The sequence below is a fragment of the Oryctolagus cuniculus genome, chromosome 11 (genome assembly GCF_964237555.1).
Source record: "Oryctolagus cuniculus chromosome 11, mOryCun1.1, whole genome shotgun sequence".
NCBI lineage: Eukaryota > Metazoa > Chordata > Mammalia > Lagomorpha > Leporidae > Oryctolagus > Oryctolagus cuniculus.
The window spans coordinates 98,799,753-98,827,527 of NC_091442.1; the positions used below are offsets into that span (position 1 = coordinate 98,799,753).

Sequence of the window (27,775 nt, forward strand, 5' to 3'; positions counted from 1 at the left end):
TGGAATTGTGGTTGCGGTGCCCGAGGGGGAGGGGAGCACGCACCTGCGGCCTCCAGGGCAGCGGCTCCGAGCGCCCGCCCCCGCTCCACCCTCCCAGCCCGGGAGGCGCAGCCGGCAGACCCGCGCCCTCCCGCCGCGGATCAGAGCCCGGCGGCCTAGCGGCGACATGGCGTGCGACCACCGCCTCCTGCTGGAGAACGCGCGGCAGGTGGTGTTGGTGTGCGCCCGCGGCGAGCGCTTCCTGGCTGGGGACGCGCTGCGCAGCCTGGCGGTGCTGGAGGGCGCCAGCCTGGTGGTGGGCAGGTAAGGGGTTGCGCACGCAGCGTGCGGACGCCCGTCGGCCAGGGCTCCCGCTTGCAGCTGGGTGCTGGGCGGGGTGGGGGTAGGGTCAGAGCTTCCCTGCGCGCGGAGACCGTGGCGGATCAGCCTCTTAGGCACCTGTGGCTCACTCGCCTAACTGCCTTGGATTTCATTCGGGGAGAAAAAGCGCTCAAGCTGAACATCTTGGGGCGCACAGCTGGTTAAGGGTCCTTGTCCAGTAACCAGAAAGAGTTGGGGTTCTTTCCAGTGCTTCTTGAAGTGTGACACGGGGGACCACCTTTGTCAAGATGGCCTGTGATGATAATTATACTAATTATTATTAAGAGAGTTCTGACTCCATTCCCTAGCCCCCAAAACTTTTGGATCAGCATCTCTAGGGAGGGAGTTCTGAGACCAGAGTTTTTAAAAAGTACTTTTGCCACCCCGTGGTCTGTACCCTAAAGCTTAAAAAGCAGTGGATTGACATGGTGGTGGCTTTGGGCGATAGGAAATTAGGATTTGGCCGCCAGAAAAAGGAGGGTTCGTTTCAGCCGCTTCTCTCTTCAGCTCCTGAGATTCCTGCCAGATGGGAGCAGAAGAACAGAGTTTGGGAGGGTGACCTGGAAGGGGGTTGGGTAGGGGTTTGTGTCAGAGGACCCATGGCGTAGGAATTGCACAAGATGAATCGGGGTCACAAACCGACCCGTGCTTATCAGGGTCGCGGAAGGCACAGCTTGCAGGAACTGCGTGTGTGTGTGTGTTTGTCTTTAGTTAATAAAGGGATGAAAACATTCCCAGCATTCCCATCTTAGCCCGTCGTCTTGTCTTGCTATAATGGAAATACCTGGACAGAGACTCAGTTAGCTCAGCTCAAGAGCTCGGGAAGCCCAGGAGCTCAGCCCTGGCGTCACTTGGTGAGACAGAGAGAGCTAGTGGGCTCCCTCTTCCCCTAGGAAGTCACTAATGCCATCCCAGGACTCCAGCCTCAGGACCTCATCTCATCTCCCAAAGGCCCAACCTGCGAATGTCTGTAACATGTGACTGCCACCCTGTAGGAGTCCTGCCTCGAGTTCCTGACTCCTGCTTGGCCAGACCCAACCCAGCCATTATGGGTATTTGGGGGAGTGAACCAGCAGATGGGTGTTTCTCTCTCCTCAAATAAATAAGCATTAATAAATAAAAGATAAGTTTATTTTGGTGCAAAAAATTTTGAAATCCATGCATGCAATGAGTCTTCAAAAAGTTCATGGGGAATGTGTGTTAGGAAAAAACTATGCATGAATTCCACAAATTTTCATCAAAATATACTTAGCCTTTATTTTTTTTTTTTTTTTTTTTTTTTTTTTTTTTTTTGACAGGCAGAGTGGACAGTGAGAGAGAGAGACAGAGAGAGAAAGGTCTTCCTTTGCCGTTGGTTCACCCTCCAATGGCCGCCGCTGCAGCCGGCGCACCGCGCTGATCCTGGCAGGAGCCAGGAGCCAGGTGCTTTTTCCTGGTCTCCCATGGGGTGCAGGGCCCAAGCACCTGGGCCATCCTCCACTGCACTCCCTGGCCATAGCAGAGAGCTGGCCTGGAAGAGGGGCAACCGGGACAGAATCCGGCGCCCCGACCGGGACTAGAACCCGGTGTGCCGGCGCCGCAAGGTGGAGGATTAGCCTATTGAGCCACGGCGCCGGCTTATATACTTAGCCTTTAAATCTATTTTCCATGACCTATTTGAAGTGCCCTCATGGAAGTTACTGTAAAAAAAAAAAAAAGTTAAAATCAGTTAACAGACTCACACACTTGCTTAGAAGGTTGAAAAAAAAAAATACCTGCCTAGATTGGAACCACTCTGATTTCAAATAAATAAATAAATCCTTAAAGAGAGAGAGAGAGCACATTACACACAGAGAGAAGAGGCAGAGAAAGCGAGAGAGAGACAAAGTGAGAAAGAGAGAGAGAGGTCTTCCATCCAATGGTTTACTGTCCAGTTGGCCACAAAGAATGGCCGGAGCTGTGCTGATCCGAAGCCAGGAGTCAGGAGCTTCTTCCGGGTCTCCCACATGGGTGCAGGGGTCCAAGGACTTGGGTCATTTTCTACTGTTTTCCCAGACCATAGGAGAGAGCTGGATCCAGCAGACAGCTGGAGTAGCCGGGACTTGAACCGGCACCCATATGGAATTCTGGCACTGCAGGTGGTGGCTTTACCCACTACACCACAGTGCCAGCCCCATGTGTAACTCTTTCAAATAAATAAAATCTTTTTAAAAAATTAAAAAATAGTATATAAATAGCTCTCGGCCGGCGCCGCAGCTCAAAAGGCTAATCCTCCACCTAGCGGCGCCGGCACACAGGTTCTAGTCCCGGTCCGGGCGCTGGATTCTGTCCCGGTTGCCCCTCTTCCAGGCCAGCTCCCTGCTGTGGCCTGGGAGTGCAGTGGAGGATGGCCCAAGTGCTTGGGCCCTGCACCCCATGGGAGACCAGGAGAAGCGCCTGGCTCCTGCCTTCAGATCAGCGCAGTGCGCCGGCCGCAGCACGCTGGCCGCAGCGGCCATTGGAGGGTGAACCAATGGCAAAAAAGGAAGACCTTTCTCTCTCTCTCTCTCTCTCTCTCTCTCTCTCTCACTATCCACTCTGCCTGTCCAAAAAAAAAAAAAAAAAAAAAAAAAAAGAGAGCTCTCACTTTCTGGTTCTCAAATGTCCACAATGGATCCAAGAGCTGAGAACCCAATCCAGGTCTGACATATGGGTGGCAGGAGCCTAATGACTTGAGCCATCACTGCTGCCTCCCAAATCTGCATTGGCAGGAAATTGGAGCTAGGAGCTAGAGCTGGGAATCTAGTTCAGGCACTCTGATGTGGGGTGTGGGTGTCTTAACTTGTGCCTTAACTGCTAGACCAAATGCCTGCCCCAAGGATAGCTAACACATGTGTGTGTGTGTGTGTGTGTGTGTGTGCATAGTTTATAGCTAATCTTGAAGAAGCTCCTGGAAAGTGACAGAACAAAAGCAGAAACTATCATCCATTTTACAAGTGTCCCATCCAAAGGCTAAAACCAAGATGAAAATGTCTAAGGGAATAAAAAAATGGCAATGAGAATATAGGTTCATACATAAGGACCATTTGTTTTCACACTTCAGAGCAGAGAATAGGCAAAAATGGAAAGTGTTGAAGGAAAAATAAATGAGTGTTTCAACTTTACTCTTAGACACCATAAAGAGCCAGGTGGACAATGAATCATTTTATCCACTCATCAAACTTGGGGCCAGCACTGTGGCAGAGTGGGTTAAACCACCACCTGCTGGAGCCGGTGCTGTGGCTCACTTGGCTAATCCTCCGCCTGCAGCGCCAGCATCCCATTTGGGCACCAAGTTCTAGTCCCAGTTGCTCCTCTTCCAGTCCAGCTCTCTGCTGTGGCCCTGGAGGGCAGTGGAGGATGGCCCAAGTGCTTGGGCCCTGCACCCGCATGAGAGACCAGGAGGAAGCACCTGGCTCCTGGCTTCGGATCAGCGCAGCGCCAGCCATAGCAGCCATCTGGGGAGTGAACCGATGGAAGGAAGACCTTTCTCTCTGTCTCTCTCTCTCATCGTCTATAACTCTGTCAAATTAAAAAAAAAAAAAAAAACCACCGCCTGCACCGATTCGAGTCCTGGCTGCTCCACTTCTGATCCAGCTCTCTGCTAATGCACCTGGGAAAGCAGTGGAAGATGGCACAAGTGCTTGGGCCCCTGCATCCACATGGGAAACCCAGAAGAAGCTCCTGGCTTCAATCTAGCCCCACCCTGGCTGTTGTGGCCATTTGGGGAGTGAACCAGCAGATGAAGGACCTCTCTTTGTCTCTCTCCCCCTCTCTCTGTAACTCTGTCTTTCAAATAAATCTTCAAAAATGCAATAAAAATAAAGAACTTATCAAACTTGTACTGAGAAGTTTGTGTTCAGATCTGGTTCTCTCAAAGAGCTCACAGTCTAGTGGGGGGATAAGCTGCATGAAAAGAGAATCATGACAGTCTGGGGGTGTGAAGGTTGGGAGCTGTGCATGCGGTGGGCTTACAAGACAGGTGCGGAGGGCTGCTGAATCCAACTGGAGGGGTCTCCAGAAGTGTCAGGTTTGTCCATCTGCAAAATGGGGCAGTTTGCACGTTTCAGTAACAACGTATGCATTGGCTCTGAACTTTCAGGAAGCACCTTGAAAGCCACTCACAGAAGCATCCTCCTCCTCCAAACATCATCATGACTGTTGTCATAGGGATAATGACACTTTCATTTCTAACCTAGGTTTTTTTAAGTTTATTTATTTATTTGAAAGTCAGAGTTACAGAGAGAGAGTTAGAGATCTTCCATCCACTGGTTCACTCCCCCAAATGGTACAATGGGCCATGCCGAAGCCAGGAGCCCAGAACTCTGTGCAGAGCTCCCAGGTGTGTGACAGGGGCCCTGGGACATGGGTCATTATCTGCTGCTTTCCCAAGCGCATTAGCAGGGAGCTGGATCTGAAGCAGAGCGGCCGGACCTCAAAAGCAGCACTCCAGTATGGGATACTGGCATCACAGCCTCTGGCTTAACCCACTGTTCCACAAGACCAGACCCTAGTTAGCCTGCTAGTTTGCTTTATTAATTCCAAAAGATTCTGTTGGATTGTTCTTCCTAAACTTTTCAAAATAGAAAGCTGATAAAAACAGTAACACAATCCCTGCTCCTTGTTGTCCTTAAAATGTACATGTGATACATGTTCATTGTAGAAAAAATGAGAAACTATAGATGAACTAAGAAGAAAAAAAAATCACTAAACTCCACCTACTATTTAGTGAACTAATGCCAACATTTAGGTATTTCTTCTTTCAGATGTTTTCCCATGAAAATAGAGTCATCTAAAAATAAATATTTTGGAAAAGGAATTTGTATATTGTTTTGTATCTTTTTTCCCACTTAGTAATAAATAGTAAAAATCTCACCATAGCACTACCACATATATTTGTGATTTTTAAAAAAGTTTATTTATTTATTTGAAGAGCAGAGAGAACAGAGAATGATAGGGGAAGAGAGAGAGGGCGAGAGAGAGAGAGAGAGAGAGAGGTCTTCTATCCGCTGGTTCACTCCCCAAATGTGCACAACAGCCAGGGCTGGACCAGGCCAAAGTCAGGAGCCTGGAATTCTGCTCGGGCCTCTGATGGGGGAGAGAGGGACCCAAGTACTTGATGCATTATCTGCTGCTCCACACACACTAGCAGGAAGCTTGCCCAGAAGTGGAGGCAAGACTTGAATCCTGCTCTGAGGGGGGGTGTGGTTGTCCATGCAAGTAGTGACTTAACCCATTGCGCCACAATGCCCACCACCATCTTTGCAATTTTTTTTTCTTTGACAGGCAGAATTAGACAGTGAGAGAGAGAGACAGAGAAAGGTCTTCCTTCCGTTGGTTCACCCCCCAAATGGCCGCCATGGCCAGCACGCAGCGCCGATCTGAAGCCGGGAGCCAGGTGCTTCCTCCTGGTCTCCCATGCAAGTACAAGGCCCAAGCACTTGGGCCTTCCTCCACTGCCTTCCCGGGCCACAGCAGAGAGCTGGACTGGAAGAGGAGCAACCAGGACTAGAACCCAGTGTGCCAGTGCCGCAGGCGGAGGATTAGCCTAGTGAGCCGCGGCACTGGCTGAATCTTTGTAATTTTTAATGACTACCTGAAAGAAAATACTTTTGGGGGAGTGCTTCCAGTTTCTTTCAGTAACTGTCCATGGATGCATGCCTTTGTTCAAACGTGGTAAGCAGGAATCCACCAGTGAGTGAGTGCCAGGCATTCTTAGAAAGTAGATGAGCATGTGATTGGTGGGGACAGGAAGAGGACCCAGTGCCCTCGAAATTCTCCTCCCACACGATCGAGGCTGTTAGATTTATTTCTTAGGTTTGACCTCACTTAAACACCAACAACCCTTCTTAAAGCTGTGCCAGTCATTAACTCTCCACATAGAACAGTTATCAGCTCTTTTGTCTTTTGATCCTGGGTAATACAGCTTCATGCCAGGAGACGTCCTTTCCTGTTCAAAGGTCAGCTCCCAATCCTGCCATCTTCCCACCGTCAGATTCACAGCACAGTGGCAGCCTAACTAAGCAGGCTGGGTAAAAGCTACTAACAGTGACAACAAGTGTCAGCCGGGATGCTAAAGTAAACTTCAAAACTTAGGGTTTTATCCTACCCCTAGGTTGGTCTTTCCATCATTTCTTCTTCCCCTTTCATGATAGCTGTTTTTCTCCTGGGGAATCCATTCCTCCACCCTTGTATCCTATTAGGTTACTCCAACCACTTCAGAATTCCATCCCACCCCCGCTGCCCATAACATTTTTAGCTCTCAGCAGAATGACTTTCAATTCTGGAAGCACTGGTTTGCAGTGAGTAACAAAGACTCAACATAGCAGGAGTCTCTTTCTGTCCTGGGTAGATCCAGAGGCAGGCTTCAGCGCTAGTTGGGGGCAGCACTCTGCAGAGCCAGTCCTTGGCATCCGGGCCCCTTCTATCTTGCTCTGCTGTGCATGAGACAAGATGACTGCTCCATTTCTAGTTATGGTGTTTGTGTCCCAGCCAATAAGAACAGGAAAAGAAAACAATCCTATTGGCTAGAGTTTAGTCACATGGTCACCACTGGCTAATGGGAGGCTGGGAAATGTAGTCTTTATTCTGGGTGGTCTTGTGTCTAGCTAAAACATAGCATCCTATCACTGTGGGAAAAGGGAACATTGATCCTGGGGAACAATTAGCAGTCTGTGCTACACATGGCTTTTTGGCTTGAATATGGGTACAGGCACTTTTCCAAGACTCAAGTTCAAGAAGGAAACACAATAAATGTTGATGACAGATACCAAGTCACCCAGAAACATTTTAAATCACTAGTTGGATTTCTCACATTCCTGGAGCTTTAGTAATTATTTCTTGATTTTCTTTCTCAGTGATGGGTTTATAAAAGCTATTGGTCCTGCTGATGCTATCCAAAGACAGTTTGCTGAAGAAACTTTTGAAGAAAGAATTGACTGCTCTGGGAAATGTATCCTACCAGGTACTTCTTTCTCCATGTGGGTCTCCCACGTGGGTGCAGGGACCCAAGTGCTTGCGCTATCTTCTGCTGCATTCCCAGGCACAGTAGCAGGGAGCCGAATGGAAGTGAAGTAGCTGGGAGTCAAGTCAGCGCCCATGTAGGATGATGGCACCACAGGTGGTGGTTTAACTCACTGCACCACAATGTCAGTCCCGAAGGGTTTCTATCTTATGGTTCTTGAGGGTCAGGAGACAAAGCCAGGGTGAAATATTATGAGAAAAAAAATTGAATATAATAAAAAGCAACAGGAATAGAGACTTTTGATTTTAGTCCAATCAGAACCATTAATGAGTCATTTATTCCCTAAGGTATTTTAAGTATTCCAGAAAGACAAGCTTGACTAAATTATACCTGGATAGTGAGAAGTTCCAACTAGTTGCTTCATAGTTTCTTTTTAGTTGAGATACATTTCTTTCTTGAAGATGGATTCATTGTTCTGATCTCACATTTTTTCCTTCTCAAAGTTGGGGAGGGGATCATGTTATTCTGTTTTCGTACCTGAATTATTTCTTGGTGACACATTCGTTGGTTGTGCTCAACTGATGGGTTTGTAAAAGCTTATTTGGTCATCATAGACATATTGAGCAAAAAGAACTGCATGTGTTTCACTAAGGGATATTTTCAATATGCTGAGTTACCTTCTGTGTGAGAATCTTCTCCAACAGCCTTGCAGAGAGGTGGAGATGAGCTGTCTCTGTTGAGAGAACCACAAGTTCCTACTCGCGCATCTTCCTCCCAGAGAGATGGCCACCGTCATGCTTTCCTAAGAGCACCATGGTGTAGTGTGCTTGCCACAAAGGCTTTTCATTTCCTAACTTTGAGATGACTGATTTACCGATTGCAGGTTTGGTGGATGCGCACACTCATCCCGTCTGGGCCGGTGAAAGAGTTCACGAGTTTGCGATGAAGGTAACTGCAGCAAAGAATGGCAAAGCAAAATAAAACTTTCCTAAAAAGTTAATAGGCTGTCAAGTTTTGCCACACACGCCACCCTATCTTTTTAATGGATATTTTTACTTGCCTAGGTGTGAAAAACTTATTTGTAACTGCCCCAGATCTTTACATTATGTACAGGACTAGCAATCATTTTAAATGCAATAGTCTTGGAAAGTTTTAGCTGAGAATCCTTTTAAAGCAGAGCTGTTTTCTCCTTTCCCTTCTCCCCATTCCAAACCACTGCCTCTAAGAGCCTTTGAAAGTACTCCAAGAAACAATTTGAAAATCACAATTCATTGCGGCCAAATGTGGAAAAATATGGTACTAATAACTAAAATGTCGTATATTGTTCTCTTTTCTAGAAAAAATGAAACATTAAGAACCACAAACTGTAGTTTGTGTCAGTCATATACTATTGTAGCCAACTTCTAAATCCCTGGCCGGAGCTGTTTCCACATTGTTTACAAAACAGAAGACATGCATCCTAGCAGCCGAATTGGATTATGTCAGAAAAAAAATTTATTTTCTTTAGCTGTCATGTACCTTTCTCAACAAACTAGAGCTGGTGGTTCTTAAAAATTATTTTTAGGGGATGCAAGTTTAGCCTAGTGGCTAAGACACCCACATTCCACATTAGAGCATCAGAGTTTGATTCCCAGATTCGGGTCTAGAATGCAGCTTCCTGCCAATGCAGAGCTGGGAGGTAGAAGTGATTGGGTCCCTGCCACCCAGGTGTGAGACCTGGATTGAGTTCCTGGCTCCCACCTTTAGCCCTAGGGTGTTTGAAGAGTGAATCAGTAGATACTGGCTCTCTGTTTCTCTGCCTCTCAAAAAAGTTTTTAAAAATTTTGTTGAATCACAGAATTTTAGAGCTAAAAGCATCCTTAGAGATTCATGGTCCAGTGCTTTCATATTTATATAACTAGAGAGAGTCTGGTCCAGGGAAGGGAAGGGAGTTGACTGAGAGTGGCAGACACCAGATGGCAGCTCGGGCTGGGAGACTCAGCCCTGTGTATTTTGTTCCCACCACACTCTTAGACGCCCGGAGTAAGTGGAGCCCAGCAGGACCCCAGGAAATAGTGCTTGAGTGACAACAGTCAGACTTCAAGCTCTGGTGCCCAAATATTGAGCCATGGAAACTGCCCTGGGTCTCTTTAGTGGAGATTTGAATAATTCTAGTGAGGTTCTCTAAATCGCCCAAACTTTGTGTCCTTGATAATACCGAGGGAGGTAGGCAGGGCTGAGACCCAAATGGTACACACTGGGGCAACTGGGTTGTTAAGATATTGAAATACTCCTATACCAGTTTTTTCATTGCAGCTGCTCTAAAACCCAACACATCTCCCAACTCTGCCGCTCCAATCTCTTCCTGCACCCCTGTCCCTCCCCCTTCCTCACCCCTGCCATGCTCCCCACAATCCAGCACCTGGCAAAGTAGGGGCTTCCAGGTAGGTCTATGCACATCCTTTCTGGCCTGATGGGTTGGTACCCATGACACATCACCTCATCGTCTTTTGTAAGGTCACCCTTGGGAGTAGCTGCGGGCAACGCCTCTGGTTTGCCCGGCCTAAGGGTAAGCGCTGTGTTCAGTTGGCAGGAGCCACCTACATGGATATTCACCGGGCTGGAGGAGGAATCAACTTCACCGTGGAGCGTACGCGCCAAGCCTCGGAGGAGGAGCTTTTCGGCTCCTTGCAGCAGCTGCTGCGGTGCATGCTGAGGGCAGGGACCACCCTGGTGGAGTGCAAGAGCGGATACGGCCTCACCTGGGAATCGGAGCTCAAGATGCTGCGCGTGATTGAGCGCGCCCGGCGCGAGCTGGACATGGGCATCTCGGCCACCTACTGCGGGGCTCACTCGGTGCCCAAGTAATCTCAGCTGGTGGGGCTGGGGTTGCGCGCAGGGCTCGGGGATGGAGGGGAGCTGCGCTGTCCGGGGCTGAACGCTTTGGGTATGCATTGGGAGCCCAGGAAAGAAGCCTGTGGAAAGCTGTTTGGCTTCTAATGGCCAATAATCCTGCACACGAGATGTTAGGGAGGAGCCTGTGAGCCTCAGGAGTTGGAGTTCTGTAATGAAGAAAGCGGAGGAGATGTGCTGAGCTCTTTGGGTTAGCAAGAAAGCAGGAGCCAACAAAGTCATCAATGGAGTCATTTCCCCTGATAATAGGAAAACGCTTTAGAGAGGATTAGGAACACCCAGGAGATAGATCACACCTTGCAACCTAGGTGAGACTCAGAAGGGCGCCTGGTGGTGTTCACCAAACAGAAAACACTTCAATTGTAAATGTTTTGTAGTCTTCCCTTCGTTTCTATAGTTTCTCCATGTGGCTTTACTGCAGGACTCTGTCTCCTTCTGGGTCTGCATCTTCCTTGTTCTGGGTTCCTTTTGGTTCTGGGATGCATTAATTTTCTTTTAGCTCTTTTAGTTCTGGAACCATGGCTTTCCTCTCCAGAAATCCAAGGAGATAGGTCACACCTTGTAGCCTATCAGCTTCTGTGAAAACACTGAAAATCAATTCTTTTACCAATTTTCAAGAATACAATACATTGTTATTAACTATATTCATCATGTTTAGAAATATAAATTTTTGTGTTAATATTTATCTGCAGAGGAACTAAAAACATTAAACTTCAAAATTCAGAGAATAAATTATGTAGAAAATATTTTCAGTAATTTTTGTTGAAAACTTTTAGCATTTATATTTCTGAAATTAAGCTTTTTTTTTTGTTTCTTTGGGAGGCAGAGAGAGAGACAGACAGCAAGATAGCTCCCATCTGTGTTTACTCCCTAAGTGCCTGCAAAGGCCAGCGCTGGGCTGGGGCCAGCGCTGGGAGCCGAGAACTCAATGCAGGTCTCCCATGTGGGTGGCAGGAACCCAGTTACATGAGCCATCACCTCTGCCTTCCACGGTCTGCAGTGGCAGGAGGCTTGAGTCAGGAGCTGGAGCCAAGACTAAACTCAGGCACTCCGATGTGGGGTGCACGCATCTTCACTGCTAACCACCTGCTCCCCAATGCACTTCTGAATTTTGCATCTTAATCTTCATTGATAAAGCCTGTGCTCAAAGAACAGTGAAACAACACTTCCCAAGTTACATAGGCTGCAAGTGGTCAAGCTCCAAGTTTATCTGACTTCAAGAGCACAGCCCTTCCTAACACAGAACTACTCCAGAATTCTAGAGGCAATGTCAGGGCCTCCTAAGATCTTCCTGCATGGCCCCTGATGGTGAGGCAGGAAACCTCAGATAAATTATGGAGATAGAAAAAGGCAAGGCCATAGCCAGGACCCAAGGAAGGCGACCACAGTTGGGTTACCAGGGAAGCCCTCTGAGGGTCCTTGGCAGGAAGACAGCTTTTCAGCCTGGTGGCCCTACTGGCATCCCCAAAGGGCAGCGCCATTGTGCTGGAATGAGTGAGGTGTTAGAGTCTCTGTGTTGGGTCGGTGCATACAGAAGTCACGAGGCCTTTGCTTTGCAGATGTGGGTAATAGAGTCTTGAGTTGTAGCTTTGATTCTTCCTCTACCTTCCTGAGGTTTGATGTCTTTTACCTGTACTGTATTCCAGGTTTTCCAAGTGCTGAGTAGCTCTCCATTACTCTATATATTTGTCTATGATAATCTCATTTTCTTCTCTCAGAGGAAAAACCGCCTCGGAAGCTGCTGCTGACATTGTCAGTAACCACCTCCCAAAGCTGAAAGAACTTGGCAGAAAGGGAGAAATACACGTTGACAATATAGATGTGTTCTGCGAGAAGGGTGTCTTTGACCTTGAGTCCACCAGAAGGATTCTTCAGAGTGGAAAAGAGATCGGGTTGCAGATTAACTTCCATGGGGATGAACTTCACCCAATGAAGGCCGCCGAGGTATGGTCAACCTTTGACTTCCCCTTTGTCCACGCTCATTCTTCACATCCATGCAGTGGAAAACTGAATTTTTTTTTTTTTCAAAGTTAGCAGAAGCCTTCAGAAAAGATAGAAAATAGGGAAATTTGTTTGGACAATAAGTGGATGGGTCGAGTTGGCTCTGACCTCTCTTGGAGACTTAATTTTTTGTTGATTATTTCTTTGTGTTACCATCTACTGGTGACATTAATAGGAAAGGAAGTCCTTCTGTGATCTCCTATGCTAAATGCACTTCATATTTGTGGTCATACACAATCACACTGGCAAAGTAGACTAGTTTCCCATGAAGCTTCTAGGATCATTCAGGGAGACAAGCAGATGCATTTTGGTGGAGCAGAGACAATGAGCAGCCACAGGGACAATTTCCCAGTCCACGTATCTTGCCCAGATTCATTAATCATGCTTTCAACCATCATTGAAGTGTCTGCCGTGTGCGAGGCACTGCGCCAGGCATTGAGAATCCAGCAGCGAGTAAGATGGTCCCTGCAGTTGTGAGTCGAAGCCTCTCTCCTCTAAACCCTGGAGCTAAATAAACAGCAGCCCTTGGGGTGTAAACACCAATGCAGGCACCTCACCTGCACCCCAACCATAACGTGTCCAACTTGCTCTCTTCATACCACTTCCAAATCTTGGTCTGGGTTCCCTGTCTGGTGAATAACACCATCATCTGTCTGTTGCCTAAGTCAAACCCTTGAACATCGTTTTCACTCCTTCTTCCCCCTCACATTTCAGCCAACCACCAAGCCTTCCCAGTTCTCCTCCTCAGTAGCCCTGGTTTAACTTCTCTCACCTTCACCTGGGTTCCTGCATCAGCCGTCCCCTTGTGTCCAATCTTGGCTCCACTTTAATCCATTCTCTCAGTGCCTCTTAATCCTTCCCTTCCATTGCTTAAAACCACAAAAATCCTGATCACTACTCTTAGGACAAACTCCAAACCCAACACATGACTTGTCAGGCTCCCAGCCCTTGATTTTCTCTCTATTGGCCCATACTCCGTCACCATTTTCACCTCCTGTACCCTCTTGACCATGAACTAGCCACCATAAACTACTGCTAAAACCCCATGCCTTTGTCCATGTTGTTTCTCTGACCTGAACTCTCTCTTTTTTTTTTGGCTAATTCTACCTCCATTCTATGTTTTAATCTTAGCTACCATTTTTCATGGACTCCTTCCCAGACTTCTCCAAGAGTAAGTTATGGCCTGTCCCTGTCCTTATCCCACTGGGCTAACTGAGCCATCCCTGCTGGCCTATAAACACACTGAGGATTGCACCCATTACTTGCGTATCCCCATTCCTAGAGGTCAGCACAACACCTAGAGTTCAGATGGCCTTTCATAAGTAAATATTTCTTGACTGTTTGCTGAATGAATGCAAGCTGGATGATGAGCAAGATACCTTGGTTGTAGAGAGTGATGGATTAAATCAATAGAGGCCAATACCCAGAATGAGCTAATCAAGTTTGCAAGAGTGAAAGTGATTCCAAGGTCAGAAAGAAACTCCTCTTGGGGAACATAGTCTGTCCTGTGCAACATCAGGCTCCCCCAAACCCCCTCCAAATTACTCTTGAACCTGAACAAGCTCTTATGAGAGGGTCAGTCCCTCCTTGCTTTGGCAATGAGCATTCAGACTTCCCTAACATCAAGTATCAGTCTGCTTTCCCTTCCTTGGAGTTCTTAGCCCTTCACCTTTCAGCCTGGAGCATTTGCGTGTCTGTGAGTGTGTGTGTGTATGTGTGTGTGTGTGTGAGAAGTTTTGTCCAGTTAGGGATAAAGGCTATGATTTGAACTTGAGAAGCAGCCTACTTTATTGCAATGCTTACGTTATCATCACAGGAGTACCTTGTCTTGGCTTTCCTCTAACCATCTAGCCCCAATTTTTTATCTGGTAAAAAGCCAAGTTCAATTTGTATTCCGCAATTGTACATATAATTCTACATTTTTTTTATTTTAAGAGATTTTTTAATTTATTTGAAAGGCAGAGGAAGAGAGAGAGAGTCTTCCATCTGCTGGTTCACTCCCCAAATAGCCACAACGGCCAGAGCTGGACCTGATTCTGGGTCTCCCATGTGAGTGCAGGTGCCCAAGCACTTGGGCCATCATCCTCTACTGCTTTCTCAGGCCATAGCAGAGAGCTGGATCGGAAGTGGAGCAGTCGGAACTCGAACTGGTGCCCATATGGGATGCTGGCTTTACCCGCCATGCCACAGTGCTAACCCTGATTCTATATTTTAAAATCTTGTTTTATTAACTGTTCCCTTTTTACTGAGTGCAGTGGAATTCCAAAATACCATTTTATGTTTTAATGTATTTTTATGGTACATTTTGTGTACTGTATTATGCTTTTATGTGCTCTAATAATTAGATTTTATGATCATTATTCTGAGCTTTATTCTGATCCACAAAACTCAAAGTTTTGCTTCAGAAAATGTCTGAAGGCATTTGTGTTTAAGAATAGCTTTTCGAAGTACAATAACATTTTATCACTGTATGTTAGTTTTAGACCATAAGAGATAGCTTATTAATACTTGATTCTGACTATATCAAGAAAAACAATTTTCCAATATTCTGAGAATAGAATTCATGTCATTCAGGGCCAGTGATGTGGCTTAGTGGGTAAAGCCGCCACCTGTGGTGCTGACATCCATTATGGGAGCTGGTTCAAGTCCTGGCTGCTCCAATTCCTATCCAGCTTTCTGCTATGGCCTGGGAAAGCAGTAGAAGATGGCCCAGGTCCTTGGGCCCTTGTACCCACATAGAAGACCTGGAAGAAGCTCCTAGTTCCTGGCTTTGGATCCGCCCAGCTCCGGCCATTGTGGCCATTTGGGGAGTGAACCAGTGGATGGAAGACCTCTCTTTCTCTGTCTCTCTCTGTCTCTGTCTCTCTCTGTCTCTGTCTCTCTCTCCCTCTCCCCCCCGCCTCTCTGTAACTCTGCCTTTCAAATAAATAAATAAATCTTTTTTAAAAAAATTAATTTACATCATTCTTCTCATTTATTCTTCATTCTTAGTGATGAAATGTTCCAATTCATCGCATATTTAGCAATGAGACTCTGTACCAGTGAGTGTTTACTTAGGGTATTCATTGAACTGTGTGAGACAGTTTTTTCTTGTTATGTCATTTGAAGAAGCACTCAAGCTGATTTTCAAATGAATGGCCACCATTTGCCTTTTTCCCATTGAGGGCTTGTGTTGACAAGAAGTAGTTTGATGTATCTTGATGGAGGGCTACTTTTTTGATTTTGAAAGGAGAAACAATTTCATTATGCTTTATTAGTTTGTTGTTGCTGTTAGCTGAATCTTTCCCCCCTGCCTGCTCCCCTTAGCTTGGGGCTGAGCTGGGAGCCCAAGCCATCAGCCACCTGGAGGAAGTGAGTGCTGAAGGCATCGCGGCCATGGCAGTGGCCAGGTCCTCCGCCGTCCTCCTGCCCACCACGGCCTACATGCTGAGGTAAGGTGTCTCACCCTGACACAGAGCTGCCAGGGCAGTGCAGAGGTTCTTCCCAGGAGCCTGAGCTTGAGGCTGGTCCCATCACTGTGTTCAGGATGCAGAGGAGGAGTGCCGAACTCACAAGGGGGCCAGCTCTGCAGTGGTGCTCCCAAGTAAGTTCCCAGAGGAGGGCGCTTAGACCCCTCGCTGTTGAGTGGAGGGCTTCTGGAGAAAGGGGGTGTATTCTTTTTCCTTTTGTTCCCAGATTTGGAATTTTTCAATTTAAATAAGCAGTATGCAGTGTTTTTATGATGAGAAAGTAAAGATATAGGCTCTTTACTCTTAAAGACATTTGTAAGATGGTAGGGGTATCTATCAGTACACTGATCCTTCAGTACCCTGGGGGAATTCATCCCAGGCCCCCTTCCGGGTGCTCAAGTCCCTTACGTACAGATGCACAGAATGTATGCACATGCTCCTTGGTACTGTCAGTCACCCATAGAGCACTTATAGTACCTAATGCGATGCAAACACCACATCACCAGTTATTACACTGTATTGCCTAGGGAAGGAAGAAGAAAAAGAGTCCATACAAGTTCAGTACAGATGCATTTTCCTCCAAATATTTTCTACCCAGGGTTGGTAGAGCTCACAAAGGTGGACCCAGAGATACTGAGGACCGACTGTATTCAGAATCTGAATGAGCAAAGCAACAATAGATGGAAGACAGATCTTCCGTCCATGGGTTCACTCCCCAAATGCCACAACACCTAGAGCTGAGCCAGGCCAAAGGCGAGAGCCTGGAATTCAATCTGGGTTTCCCATGAGTACAGGGTCGGATTACTTGGGCCATCACTGTGTGCCTCCCAAGGAGCATATCAGCAGGAAGCTGGAATGAGGAACGGGAGCTGGGAGTCAAACCTAGCCACTCCCATAAAGGACAAGAGTGTCCCAAGTGATGACATAGGTGCTGTACCAAATACTCATTCCTAGGAGGCCAGTGCTGTGGCATAGCAGGTAAAGCTGCCACCTGCAGTGCTGGCATCCCATCCAGCTCTCTGCTGTAGCCTGAGAAAGCAGTGAAAGATGGCTCAAGTCCTTGGGCCCCTACACCTGCATGGGAGACCTAGAAGAAGCTTCTGGCTCCTGGCTTTGGATCAGTATAGCTCCAGCCATTGGAGCCATCTGGGGATTGAACCAGAGAATGGAAGACTCTCTGCCTCTGCTTCTCTGTAACTCTGTCTCTCAAATAAATAAATAAATCTTTAAAAGGAAAAATAATCATTCCTTGAGAAAGGGATATCCCTCAAGAAAGGAATATTTCAGTGATTTTCCTCAACTTTATTTTGATTTCACATATATACATATCCTATAGTTTTTTAATTATAGTTATTAAAGAGTAGAAGCAATGTAGACTATCATCAAGAAATATCAATAATTTGTAACAGTATGACCAGTTGGTTTTCTTACAAATCTTGATAACCTTCAACCTAAGTCATCAATCAATATGTAATTTGGTTAATTTTCTACCCCAAAGAATAAATTTTTAACAAAAAATTAACCCACAAAAAACAAAAACTAAAACATAGAAGATTTCCTTTAACTCACTTTGAATCTCTTAACATGAAGCAAAAATCAGAGACTGTGTTACAGAAAGATCCTTCAGCATTAAATATCTGAACCTTGCAGCAGGTGTTCTGTCTCATGTTCAAGACACTGGTGAAGATGCCTGCATGCTGCTGTCCTTGTGGCGCAGCAGGTTAAGCCACAGCCCGCGACGCTGGCGTCCCATATGGGCGCTGGTTTGAGACCCAGCTTCTCCTGCTTATGGCCTGGGAAAGCAGCGGAAGATGGCCTAAATGCTTAGGCCCCTGCATCCACATGGGAGACCCAGAATAAGCTCCTGGCTCCTGGCTTCAGATCAGCAGCCATTTGGGAAGTAAACCAGCAGATGGAAGGTCTCAGTCTCTCCTCTCTCTGTAACTCTGCCTTTCTTTCTCTCTCTCTTTCTTTCTTTCTTCCTTTCTTTCTAAGATTTATTTATTTACTTGAAAGTCAATTACACAGGGAGAGGAAAGGCAGAGAGAGAGAGAGAGAGAGAGAGAGAGAGAGAGGTCTTCTATCCGCTGGTTCACTCCCCAAGCGGCCACAACAGCCGGAGCTGTGCCAATCCGAACCCAGGAGCCAGGAGCTTCTTCCGAGTCTCCCACGTGGGTGCGGGGGCCCAAGGACTTGGGCCATCTTCTACTGCTTTCCCAGGCCATAGCAGAGAGCTGGATCAGAAGTGGAGCAGCCGGGACTCGAACTGGCACCCATATGGGATGCTGGCACCACAGGTGGCAGCTCTACCTGCTACGCCACAGCACCGGCCCCATCTGCCTTTCAAATAAATAAAAAATAAATCTTGAAAGAAGATGCCTGCATCCTATGTCAGAGTGCCTGGGTTCAATTCCTGGCTCTGGCTCCCAAGTCTAGCTTCCCGCTAATGCACACCCTGGAGGCAACAGTGATGGCTCAAATGGTTCAGTCCCTGCCACTCACAGGAGAGACTTGGACTGAGTTCCTATCTCCCAGATTTGGTCTGGTCTGGACCTGGGCAATGTGGGCATTTGAGGAGTAAACCAGCAGGTGAAAGGTCTCTCTGTTATCTACCTCAAATAATCAAAAAGAAATTTTTTTGGCCAGTGCTACAGCTCACTAGGCAAATCCTCCACCTGTGGCACCGGCACACTGGGTTCTAGTCCCAGTTGGGGCACTGGGTTCTAGTCCTGGTTGCTCCTCTTCCAGTCTAGCTCTCTGCTGTAGCCCAGGAGTGTAGTGGAGGATGGCCCAGGTGCTTGGGCCCTGCACCCTTATGGGAGACCAGGAGGAAGCACCTGGCTCCTGGCTTCAGATCGGCTCAGCCCGCCAGCTGTAGCGGCCACTTGGGGGGTGAACCAACAGAAGGAAGACCTTTCTCTCTCTCTCTCTCTCTCACTGTCTAACTCTGGCTGTCAAAAAAAAAATTTTTTTTTAATGTATGAACGTTGTTCCTATGCCAGCGGCAGCTGCTGTCTGCCTTTTGTGCAGGTCGGGGTGGCAGTCTGTGTGGACAGCAAGGGCAGTCAAGGGAAGGCCCCACTCTTCTCCCTGGCCTGCTTCTCTGTTCTGTGAGATTTTCAGATCTTTCCATCAGAGCCCCTCCTGCCATTCAGCGGCCTCCTTTCATCGTGCTTTTTAGGGATGATGGTGTACACCCTTTCCGTCACCTTAGTTTTTAGGGCGCTCCCTCACCGTGTTTATGACTTCACTCCTTAACCCCTAAGTAGTCCTGGAAGGGGACAGGAGGCCCTCCGAATGGCTGGCAGGGAAGTTGGAAGCTGTGGCAGTCTCCCACGTAGCCACAGTTTTGCTCCAGAGGTTTCAGTTAGCCGCTGTTCACTGCAGCCCGACAATATTAAATGGAAAATCCCAGAAATAAGCAATGCATATATTTTAAATGACTTCTATTATAGTATATTGTTATAATTATTCTATTTTAGTATTGTTAATAGTGTCCTGCCTAATTTATAAATTAAACTGTCATAGGTGTGTAAATATATTTATACATATATATGTATACATGAGGACATGCTACTGAATTTATATATGAATGTTTAGGGGTCAGTACATTTATTATAAGGTTCAGTTATGTATGAATTTATATGCTGACTTTGTAGGGTTCTGTTTCAGGCATCCTCGGGTCTTGGGGCGTACCCGAGTGTAAGGAGTGGGTGCTGTATGCGGTCTCCTCACCTTTCACTCCGCTTCACGCACCCTGCTCCTACTTATCCTCATTGGGAAACGTTGCTTTAAGTGGTCCTGCCAGTTATCACCGCTAGACCGGGACTCCCACAGGGGCACGAGTCAGCACAGCACCCCTGCTGCCTCATTGCTTTACATGTCAGTACAACACGAGCAGAGAGGCCTACTCGATGCCAGGCTCTGCTCTCGGTGGTCAGGTTGGAGGCACAAATGAACTGAGTCTTGGTGCTCCAGGAACTTGCTTTCTAAATGGGCAGACAGACATGGTGCAGGTAAACAAGTAAATATATAAAATATCAGATGGTGCTAAGTGCTGTGAACAAAAATCAAAGCGATAGGGCTGGTGCTGTGGCATAGTAGGCTAAGCCTCAGCCTGTGGCACCTGCATCCCGTATGGGCACCAGTCCGAGTCCCAACTGCTCTGCTTTTGATCCAGCTCCCTGCTAATGCGCCTGGGAAAGCAGTGGAAGATGGCACAGTGCTTGGGCCCCTGTACCCACGTGGGAGACCTGGAGGCTCAGCCCTGGCCGTTGTGGCCAACTGGGGAGTGTACCAACAGATGGAAGATCTGTCTCTTTCTCTCCTTCTCTCTCTCTATCCCTGGCTTTCAAGTATATAAATTTTTTTAAAAATCAAAGTGAGGGGTGAGTATAGCGTGTTTGGGGAGAAGGGCTGTGTTTCCAGGTCGTGAGGGTGGGGAGCCTCTCTGATGACGCAGTGTGTGAGCAGAGGCTGAGAGGAAGGGAGGGGTGAACCCCATCTGGGGAAGGAGCTGTGGTCTGGACAGAGAGTGAGCCGTGAAAGGAATGTGTTCCGAGAACAAGAGAGGGGCCAGAGGCGCAGGCATCTGGTACAGCGGTTAAGCCACCGCTTGAGACACCCACGTCCCATGCCAGAATGTCTGGGTTCAGGTCCTGGCCGCACTGCCAATTCCAGTTGCCGGCTCGTGCAGACCCTGGGAGGCAGTGGTGCTGCCCGAGTCATCAGGTTCCTGACTTCCACATGACCCAGCCCTGGCTGTTGCAGGCATCTGGGGGAGTGAATCAGTAGATGGGAACTCTGTCTGTCTGTCTCTCCAATAAAACAAACAGCAAAACGCAAGCGAGGCCACAGAGACACCTGACGAAGGAGGGGACAGTAGGAGCAAGGTCAGAGGAGGGACAGACTTTGTCGGACTTTGAATCCATGGTCTGGACCCCAGAGAGCCACTGGAATGTTTTTTTTACCAGCACAGCGTCATGGTCTGACTTGTTTTTTGGCAAACTCTCTGGCTGCTCTATCGAGGGCAGATCAGATATGCAGTGGCTAATAGGACAGCCTGGGTCCCTGTCTCTAGGGACTTGCACACAGTTGGGCCCACAGAAGTTCTGGACAGGTGCGTACTTCCGCCTGGGTAACCAGCAGGAAGGAGAGTGGACAGCTGGGTGGCAGCTGGGTCTGCTACCATCAGCGCGTTCTGCAGACGCACACAGGTCAAATCGAAAACCCCCGTGTTTGGAGTGTAGCATCAGGCAGGGTCGTGATGAAAGGAAGAAGGCGGGGCTCAGTTTGTGGAGGGCCCTAAGGCCAGCCTGGGTGGACTTCACTGAAAACCTAATCAGAGCCTAACTAATCTGAGTACAGTTGTAAACGTGTTCCACTCTTTGCCACATTTGGTTCCCTTCTGGTGTCATTCATTCATTCATTCAGGCAAAAGTGTTCATTAGTCAGAAACAGGGCTAGGCCTGGGACAAAGAAATTAGAATAAAAAGAAACGCTCTGTCCCGTGGTCCTCAGGCTTGGTTGGACCTCCCGGCACCAGGGGCGGGCACAGTAGGCTAGATACTCAGTAGCTGGCTCAGCAAGGGCACCGAACATTGGAGCCGTTGTCCCAAAACAGCAGCAGTCTGGCATCAGGAGGGCGACATGGAGGAGCCAGGCGCTGTCGGGGCAGGAGGAGGCGGAGGCCTACAGGCACCGCTGGGAAGGCTTCCCAGAAAGCAGACCTGACAACGACTTTCTCCAGGGCGGAGCGCTGGGTGGGCTCCTCTGAGTCCTCTTCTCCACCAGGCCTCAGACCCTCAGCTCAAGTGATTTCATCCCCTCTCGCCAGCCAGCACAGCTGTGAGACTGCGGCCGTCTCTGGCATAGTTTCTGACAGCTCGGAAGTTGCTTCCCCCTCCAAAGGATGACCCTCCCCCAAGAGCACCTGCCCAAGAAGGCTCAGAAGACTTGACTGTTTCAGCCCAAAACCTATGGATGGACAGACAGGCCCCTGAGTCCTCTCTCAGAGCAGATAACTTAAAAAGTTTATTATAAGTCCTTTCTCTGCCCCTTGGAGATAACAAATCTTCTACTACCTGGAACCCTCTTTTCAAGGACCTGAAAACCATCTCTTTTTTAAAAAAATATTCATTTATTTTATTTATTAGAAAAACAGAGACCTAGATGATACACTGATCTATCAATCTATTGATAGATGGACAAATAGAGACAGAACTCCGATCCACTGATTCACTTACCCAAGTGCTTACAACAGCTGGGGCTGGGCCAGGGCAAAGCCAGGAGCCTGGACCTCAATCCACATCTCTCATGTGTGTGGTGGGGCCCAAGTATCACCTGCTCCCAAGGTGTACGTTAGCAGGAAACCGGAGCCAGGTCTGGGACTTGAGCATGGGCACTCTAATCTGGGACTTGGGTGTCCCAAGAAACCTCTTCACCTCGGTGCCAGCACCTGCCCCTGAGAGCCGTCTCTTTGAAGGGCAAACATTCGAGGAAACAACTCACTCTTGCTCCCAACCCAGCACCTTGCTCTAACCTACACCCCTGCCTCCTGTTCTAAAGATGGAAGTTTGTTTATTCTCCTGATGAATTAATGAACCCATACACCCAGCTGCCATCAACCAAGTGCTTTCTGTAATTGTCTACTTTCCCAACTGCTCAATCCCTGCCTCCACCTCCCTACTCCCTGCCCCTGGTACTCCTTTTAATTTCTTTTTTCTTTTTTTCTTTTTTGACAGGCAGAGTGGACAGTGAGAGAGAGAGAGACAGAGAGAAAGGTCTTCCTTTTTGCCGTTGGTTCACCCTCCAATGGCCGCCACGGCTGGCATGCTGCGGCCAGCACACTACGCTGATCTGAAGGCAGGAGCCAGGTGCTTCTCCTGGTCTCCCATGGGGTGCAGGGCCCAAGCACTTGGGCCATCCTCCACTGCACTCCCGGGCCACAGCAGGGAGCTGGCCTGGAAGAGGGGCAACCGGGACAGAATCCGGCGCCCCAACCGGGACTAGAACCTGGTGTGCCAGCGCCGCTAGGTGGAGGATTAGCTTATTGAGCCACGGCACCGGCCTTGGTACTCCTTTTAAAACATCAGTTCCCTCTGCAGCGTTCAGTTCACATGAGCTCCTTTTTTTCTGTTGCAGTGGTTACTACTGAATTAAATCTGTCCTTATCACTTTAACTAGGATGCAGCCGTGTGTACCTTTGATGTAACTTTTTAGTATGTCCTGAAGAATAAAGAATATTTTGTCAAGGATGTCAGGGCAGTGCCTAATCCAGGAAGAAACACAAACATTTTACACATTAGATTCTTGGGCCTTCAGGATTTTTTAAAGATTTTATTTATTTATTTGAGAGGTAGAATTACAGACAATGAGAGGGAGAGACAGAGAGAAAGGTCTTCCATCCACTGGTTCACTCCCCAAATGGCCACAGCAGCCAGAACTGGGTCAATCTGGAGCCAGGAGCTTCCTCCAGGTCTCCCACGTGGGTGCAGGGGTCCAAGGACTTGAGCCATCTTCTACTGCTTTCCCAGGCCATAGCAGAGAGCTAGATCAGAAGTAGAGCAGCCAGGACTCAAACTAGCGCCCATATGGGATGCTGGCACTGCAGGCAGTCGATTTACCTACTGCCCCACAGCACCAGCCTGAGCTTTCATGATTTTAAAGAACTTACAAAAGTGTTTGAAATAAAAATTTTAAAAGGAAAGGTGGGAATAAAAAGTTGTGAAATATAAATTACTAAAAATAGCAATCTAACCTCATTGATTGTTTAATTGGGAGTCGCAATGAAGTTTGCTAAATTTGAAAACTCTTTGTATGTTATATGTTTCTCCCTTAGCAAGAATGGATGAATGGATGGATTGCTAGAGTAAATAATCACAAATTAAATGGAGAATATCCAAGTAATTTTAAAAGTAAAATGATGAAAATCAAGAGTTCTGGTGTTTTGTCTGGCTCCACTACTTAACCTTAAGCTTGTTTCTTCCAGAACATGAAGGGGTTGAACATTTCAAGTTCTCTTCCATTATCAACATCTATTCTGCAAGAGTCCCATCCCCAGAGACTGACATTTTTTCTTCTTCCCTGTAGACTGAAGCAGCCTCAAGCCAGGAAGATGTTAGATGAAGGTGTAATAGTCGCTCTGGGCAGTGATTTCAACCCTAACGCCTACTGCTTTTCAATGGTAATTATTTTTTCTCATGCCTTTCTGAGCAGGGTATCTACCGAGCATATAGGGGATTTAAAACTATTTCTCTAGCTGTTAAGAAATATAAAGATCTAAAAATGTAGATAATCTAAACTATTTTTCTGTGACACAAGAAAAACGTGTAGGTAATAGATAATTGAATTTTTTTCCTGCACCACATGGATGCCTCCAGGTACGGAGACAGGAGAGCAGCTTTTATTTGTGTTATTTTCCGAGTCAGCCTCTATCATTCTGCTTTTACAGTTCATTCATTTTCCTTCTCCAAAAAATAGTGTCAACAAAGAGGTTTTAATAAGTAAGGGTGCAGGTAAGTTCCATCTGACACAGGAAGTGGTCTTGAAAAGTTTCACGTCAATGTTAAATATACTATATAAAGGAGTTGTTTCCAAAGATGAGAACTATCGCTCCCCCTCTTCGCGGAGGAACGACACTAGACCCTGCGCTGTTCTTTCGTCTGCTCAGCCCTTCCCGGGTTTGCTGCTGGTCCTTCCCGGGTTGGCTGCCGACCCCTCCACCTCCGTGGAGGGGCGGTTCCCCCTGCCACTTTCCCCACTTCCGCAGGGGAGCGGCACACCGCCGGCCGGCTCTCTCGGGGGCTGCTCAGATGTTCCTCAGGTGTTCCCCTTAGATGTTCCTGGTGCATGTTGTCTCTCTCCTCCTTTATAGTCCTCTTCCACCAATCCCAACTCTGCTACCCACATGCCGAGTACGCTGCTCTCCTCCAATCAGGAGCAGGATCAGCTCCTGCAGCTTATCAGTGGAACTGGAGGCAGCTGTGTAGAAGTTGTTTACTCCCTTTCAGCGCCATATTGTGGGAGAGCAGATGCATAGAATAAGTCTTAATTCCAGTAACTTAGTCTAGTCCGAGTTGCTCCCCACAGAGAACGTTTGTATATAAATTTAGATTTTTCCCCCTAGCGTTGTATCCAATTCCACCTGTGTACTTAACTACCTTTATTTGTTGTGCTGTGTTGAGAAACACCGTGAATAGCAGTTACCATCCTGTTGCTTCCTCTCAATGCTTCTCTTAGCCAATAGTCATGCACTTGGCCTGTGTCAACATGAGGATGTCCATGCCTGAGGCTTTGGCTGCTGCCACCATCAATGCGGCTTATGCCCTGGGAAAGTCTCACACACATGGATCTTTGGAAGTTGGCAAACAGGGAGATCTCATTATCATCAATTCATCCAGGTGAGTGTTCTCCGGCTTTGCTGTTTCGTTTTGTGCCCACTGTGACACGTAGATGAGGTTGAAATCCCTTTTCCACTATTTATTAGCATAAGGCTCTGTGGAGACTCAGACACTACCCACTCGCCTCTACCTTCATCCTCTTCCAACCAGAAATTTTACCTCCAGGCCCCAAACTGCAAGTTTTTAGGTCTCTTCACTGGTCTTAGGTATTTCTGGCTTCCTGCTCTGTTTACCTAGGCTTTGAACTTGGGCCCTTGGCTTCTGACCTGTTTGTTCTGGCTCCAGGGTGTCTCCCTGGTGCTCATTCATTCCTTCTCTGGCCTCTGATACCTACTGGATCCCCAAAGCCTAACTCACTTTTCCTGTTTCTCTCTCTTTCCTTTCCTTCCTTCCTTCCTTCCTTCCTTTCTTTCTTTCTTTTTGACAGGTAGAGTTAGACAGTGAGAGAGAGAGACAGAGAGAAAGGTCTTCCTTCTGTTGGTTCACTCCCCAAATGGCCGCTACAGCCCGGCCGGTGCTGTGCCAATTCAAAGCCAGGAGCCAGGTGCTTCTTCCTGGTCTCCCATGTGGGTGCAGAGGCCCAAGCACTTGGGCCATCCTCCACTGCCTTCCCAGGCCACAGCAGAGAGCTGGACTGGAAGAAGAGCAACTGGAACTAAAACTTTGTGCCCATATGGGATGCCAGCACCGCAGGCGGAGGATTAACCAAATGAACCGGACCCCCCCACCCTGGTTTCTTATTATTCACCCACAGTGTTGCCACTTTCCCCTTCTGTGTGACAACTTGAGTCATATCTCTAAGTGTAAATCATATGGCTCCTTGATCATCAAAATCCTACTGGGGCCCTTGAACCTCATGTTCAACAGTGGAGAGTAGCCCTATAACTCTATCCCATGGTAGAAACCAAACTCCTCTATGGAAAATAATTCTGATCTTATAATTCACATATCCCTTCATGAAGCAAATATTTTAAGATCAAGTACTTAAATAATATTATTAACCGATGTTTGATTTATTATTGACCAGTTGTATTCTTATTTTTTAAAACAAGGCATAAACATCAATGACCTGCTCTAAGTCAGTTTTTGAGAATGTGTTTTTTAGATTAGCATTTATTGATAAAGTGATGGCATTGATTTGTATGCATTGAAATGATGTTTGATTTCTTTCTAGATGGGAGCATTTGATTTACCAATTTGGAGGACATCATGAATTAATTGAATATGTTATAGTTAAAGGAAAAGTCATCTATAAAAAGTGATAGATCTGAAGGAAAAAAAAGATACCTCCACTGTATCAAGTAAGCCAATAGGTTATAGTAAAAGTTAGATACTGCAGTAGCTTATCAGAACTGTGTCGCCTAAACCTGAATATATTCCAGTGTTTTGTTAATCCACCTCAGAAACCCAAGAGGTTGTTTTGTTTTGTTTAACATGTGCACCTGGACTTATGAACAGATAATGAATGTGATGATGTTATGAAAACACATTATCTCACCAGGATCAATTGCAAACAGTCTGAAAATTAACAGAAGTAGGCTTGGCTTGACATTTCCATTTTATGTCTGTATTTCAAATCTCAGCTTTTAGACCACGTATAGGGCACACTGGGGGAAGGAAGGAAATCCAAGTGACAGGCCCCAGAATGAGGTGAAACGGAGCCTTCTCTCAGTAAGCAAACAGTATTTGCTTTCCCTACGCACTTGGCCTTCCTACACGCTCGTCCGGCAAATTCGTGTCCCCTGAGGGAGTCCTTCCATCCTGAGTGTCTTTTCAACCTTGACAGTGAAGCTTCACAACACAGTCCAGGTTCTGTCTTTTTTAACACAGGGGCCTTCCTATAGTGGATGCATTTTGACCCACCCTAATGATGTAATTTTTAAAAATTGTTTCCAAGTTTTTGATTCTTCACATTACAATTGTATAAAAAAGATTTTCCAGCTCTCAATAAATGTTTGCTATCACTATGACTGTTGTTTCCTTGCAACCTTGGGAGTAGATTAGCAGTGTTGTCTATTAGAGTTTTTAGAACAAAGGCGGATGATTACAAAATTAGTTAAACAGTAGATGGTTATTTATATAAATGGTTTTTTTTATAAAAGATTTATTTATTTGAAAAGCAGAGCTACAGAGAGGCAGAGGCAGAGAGGGAGACAGAGTCTTCCATCCTCTGGTTCACTCCCCAAACGGCCACAATGGCTGGAGCTGTGCAGATTCAAAGCCAGGAGCCAGGAGCTTCTTCCGGGTCTCCCATGTGGGTGCAGGGGCCCAAGGACTTGGGCCATCTTCTACTGCTTTCTCAGGCCATAACAGAGAACTGGATTGGAAGTGGAGCAGCTGGGACTTGAACCAGTGCACATATGGGATGCCAGCACTGCAGGCGGCAGCTTTACTTGCTGTGCCACAGCACCAGCCCCTAAAATGTTTTAATCATCTTCATAAGCACAAGTCCTGTGTATTAAGAAGTGATTCACAAGTATCAGTTGTCCAAATTATTACCAAGTTCAGGGTAAGTAAAACTTGAATTAATGAGGCTTGACTGCATTCAGCATCAACACTTTCTTGGACACCTCTAATAAATCATGCTTTGTCACCTCTTTCTGGTGACTTCCCTGGTGATCCAATAGCTGTCCTCCCCTAAGACATAGGCTTGGCATAGTAATTGCCATAACATCCACAATCCCAACCAGATGGAAAGTCCTTGAAGCCAG

At 47.1% G+C, this 27,775-nt stretch overlaps 2 protein-coding genes across 3 annotated transcripts in view; one reads left to right on the forward strand and one right to left on the reverse strand.

Annotated features, from left to right (window-relative positions):
• CCDC38 (coiled-coil domain containing 38) overlaps window positions 1-120 on the reverse strand; it is a 68,415-nt gene extending 68,295 nt beyond the window's left edge. Inside the window, exon 1 of one of the 2 annotated variants that reach the window (XM_008256911.4) lies at window positions 44-120. The gene's annotated coding sequence lies outside the window, so the exon portion shown is untranslated. The remainder of the gene's footprint in view (window positions 1-43) is intronic. The other variant, XM_051845782.2, reaches the window with a different exon arrangement.
• AMDHD1 (amidohydrolase domain containing 1) lies at window positions 92-27,031 on the forward strand. The gene is made up of 9 exons (XM_002711210.5): window positions 92-303; window positions 7,215-7,321; window positions 8,205-8,269; window positions 9,887-10,164; window positions 11,932-12,157; window positions 15,521-15,645; window positions 23,755-23,848; window positions 24,904-25,064; window positions 26,239-27,031. Exons 1-9 carry the CDS (start codon window positions 167-169, stop codon window positions 26,324-26,326), a joined length of 1,281 nt encoding a protein of 426 aa, XP_002711256.2. The 5' UTR covers window positions 92-166; the 3' UTR covers window positions 26,327-27,031.
• Window positions 27,032-27,775: the final 744 nt, after the last annotated feature.

Bases quoted from the DNA above. Each gene is read 5' to 3' on its own strand.
- AMDHD1 (XM_002711210.5), top strand. From the start codon at position 167: ATGGCGTGCGACCACCGCCTCCTGCTGGAGAACGCGCGGCAGGTGGTG. The intron at 23,849-24,903 runs GTAATTATTTTT...TGCTTCTCTTAG, and splicing joins ACGCCTACTGCTTTTCAATG to CCAATAGTCATGCACTTGGC. The intron at 25,065-26,238 runs GTGAGTGTTCTC...ATTTCTTTCTAG, and splicing joins ATTATCATCAATTCATCCAG to ATGGGAGCATTTGATTTACC.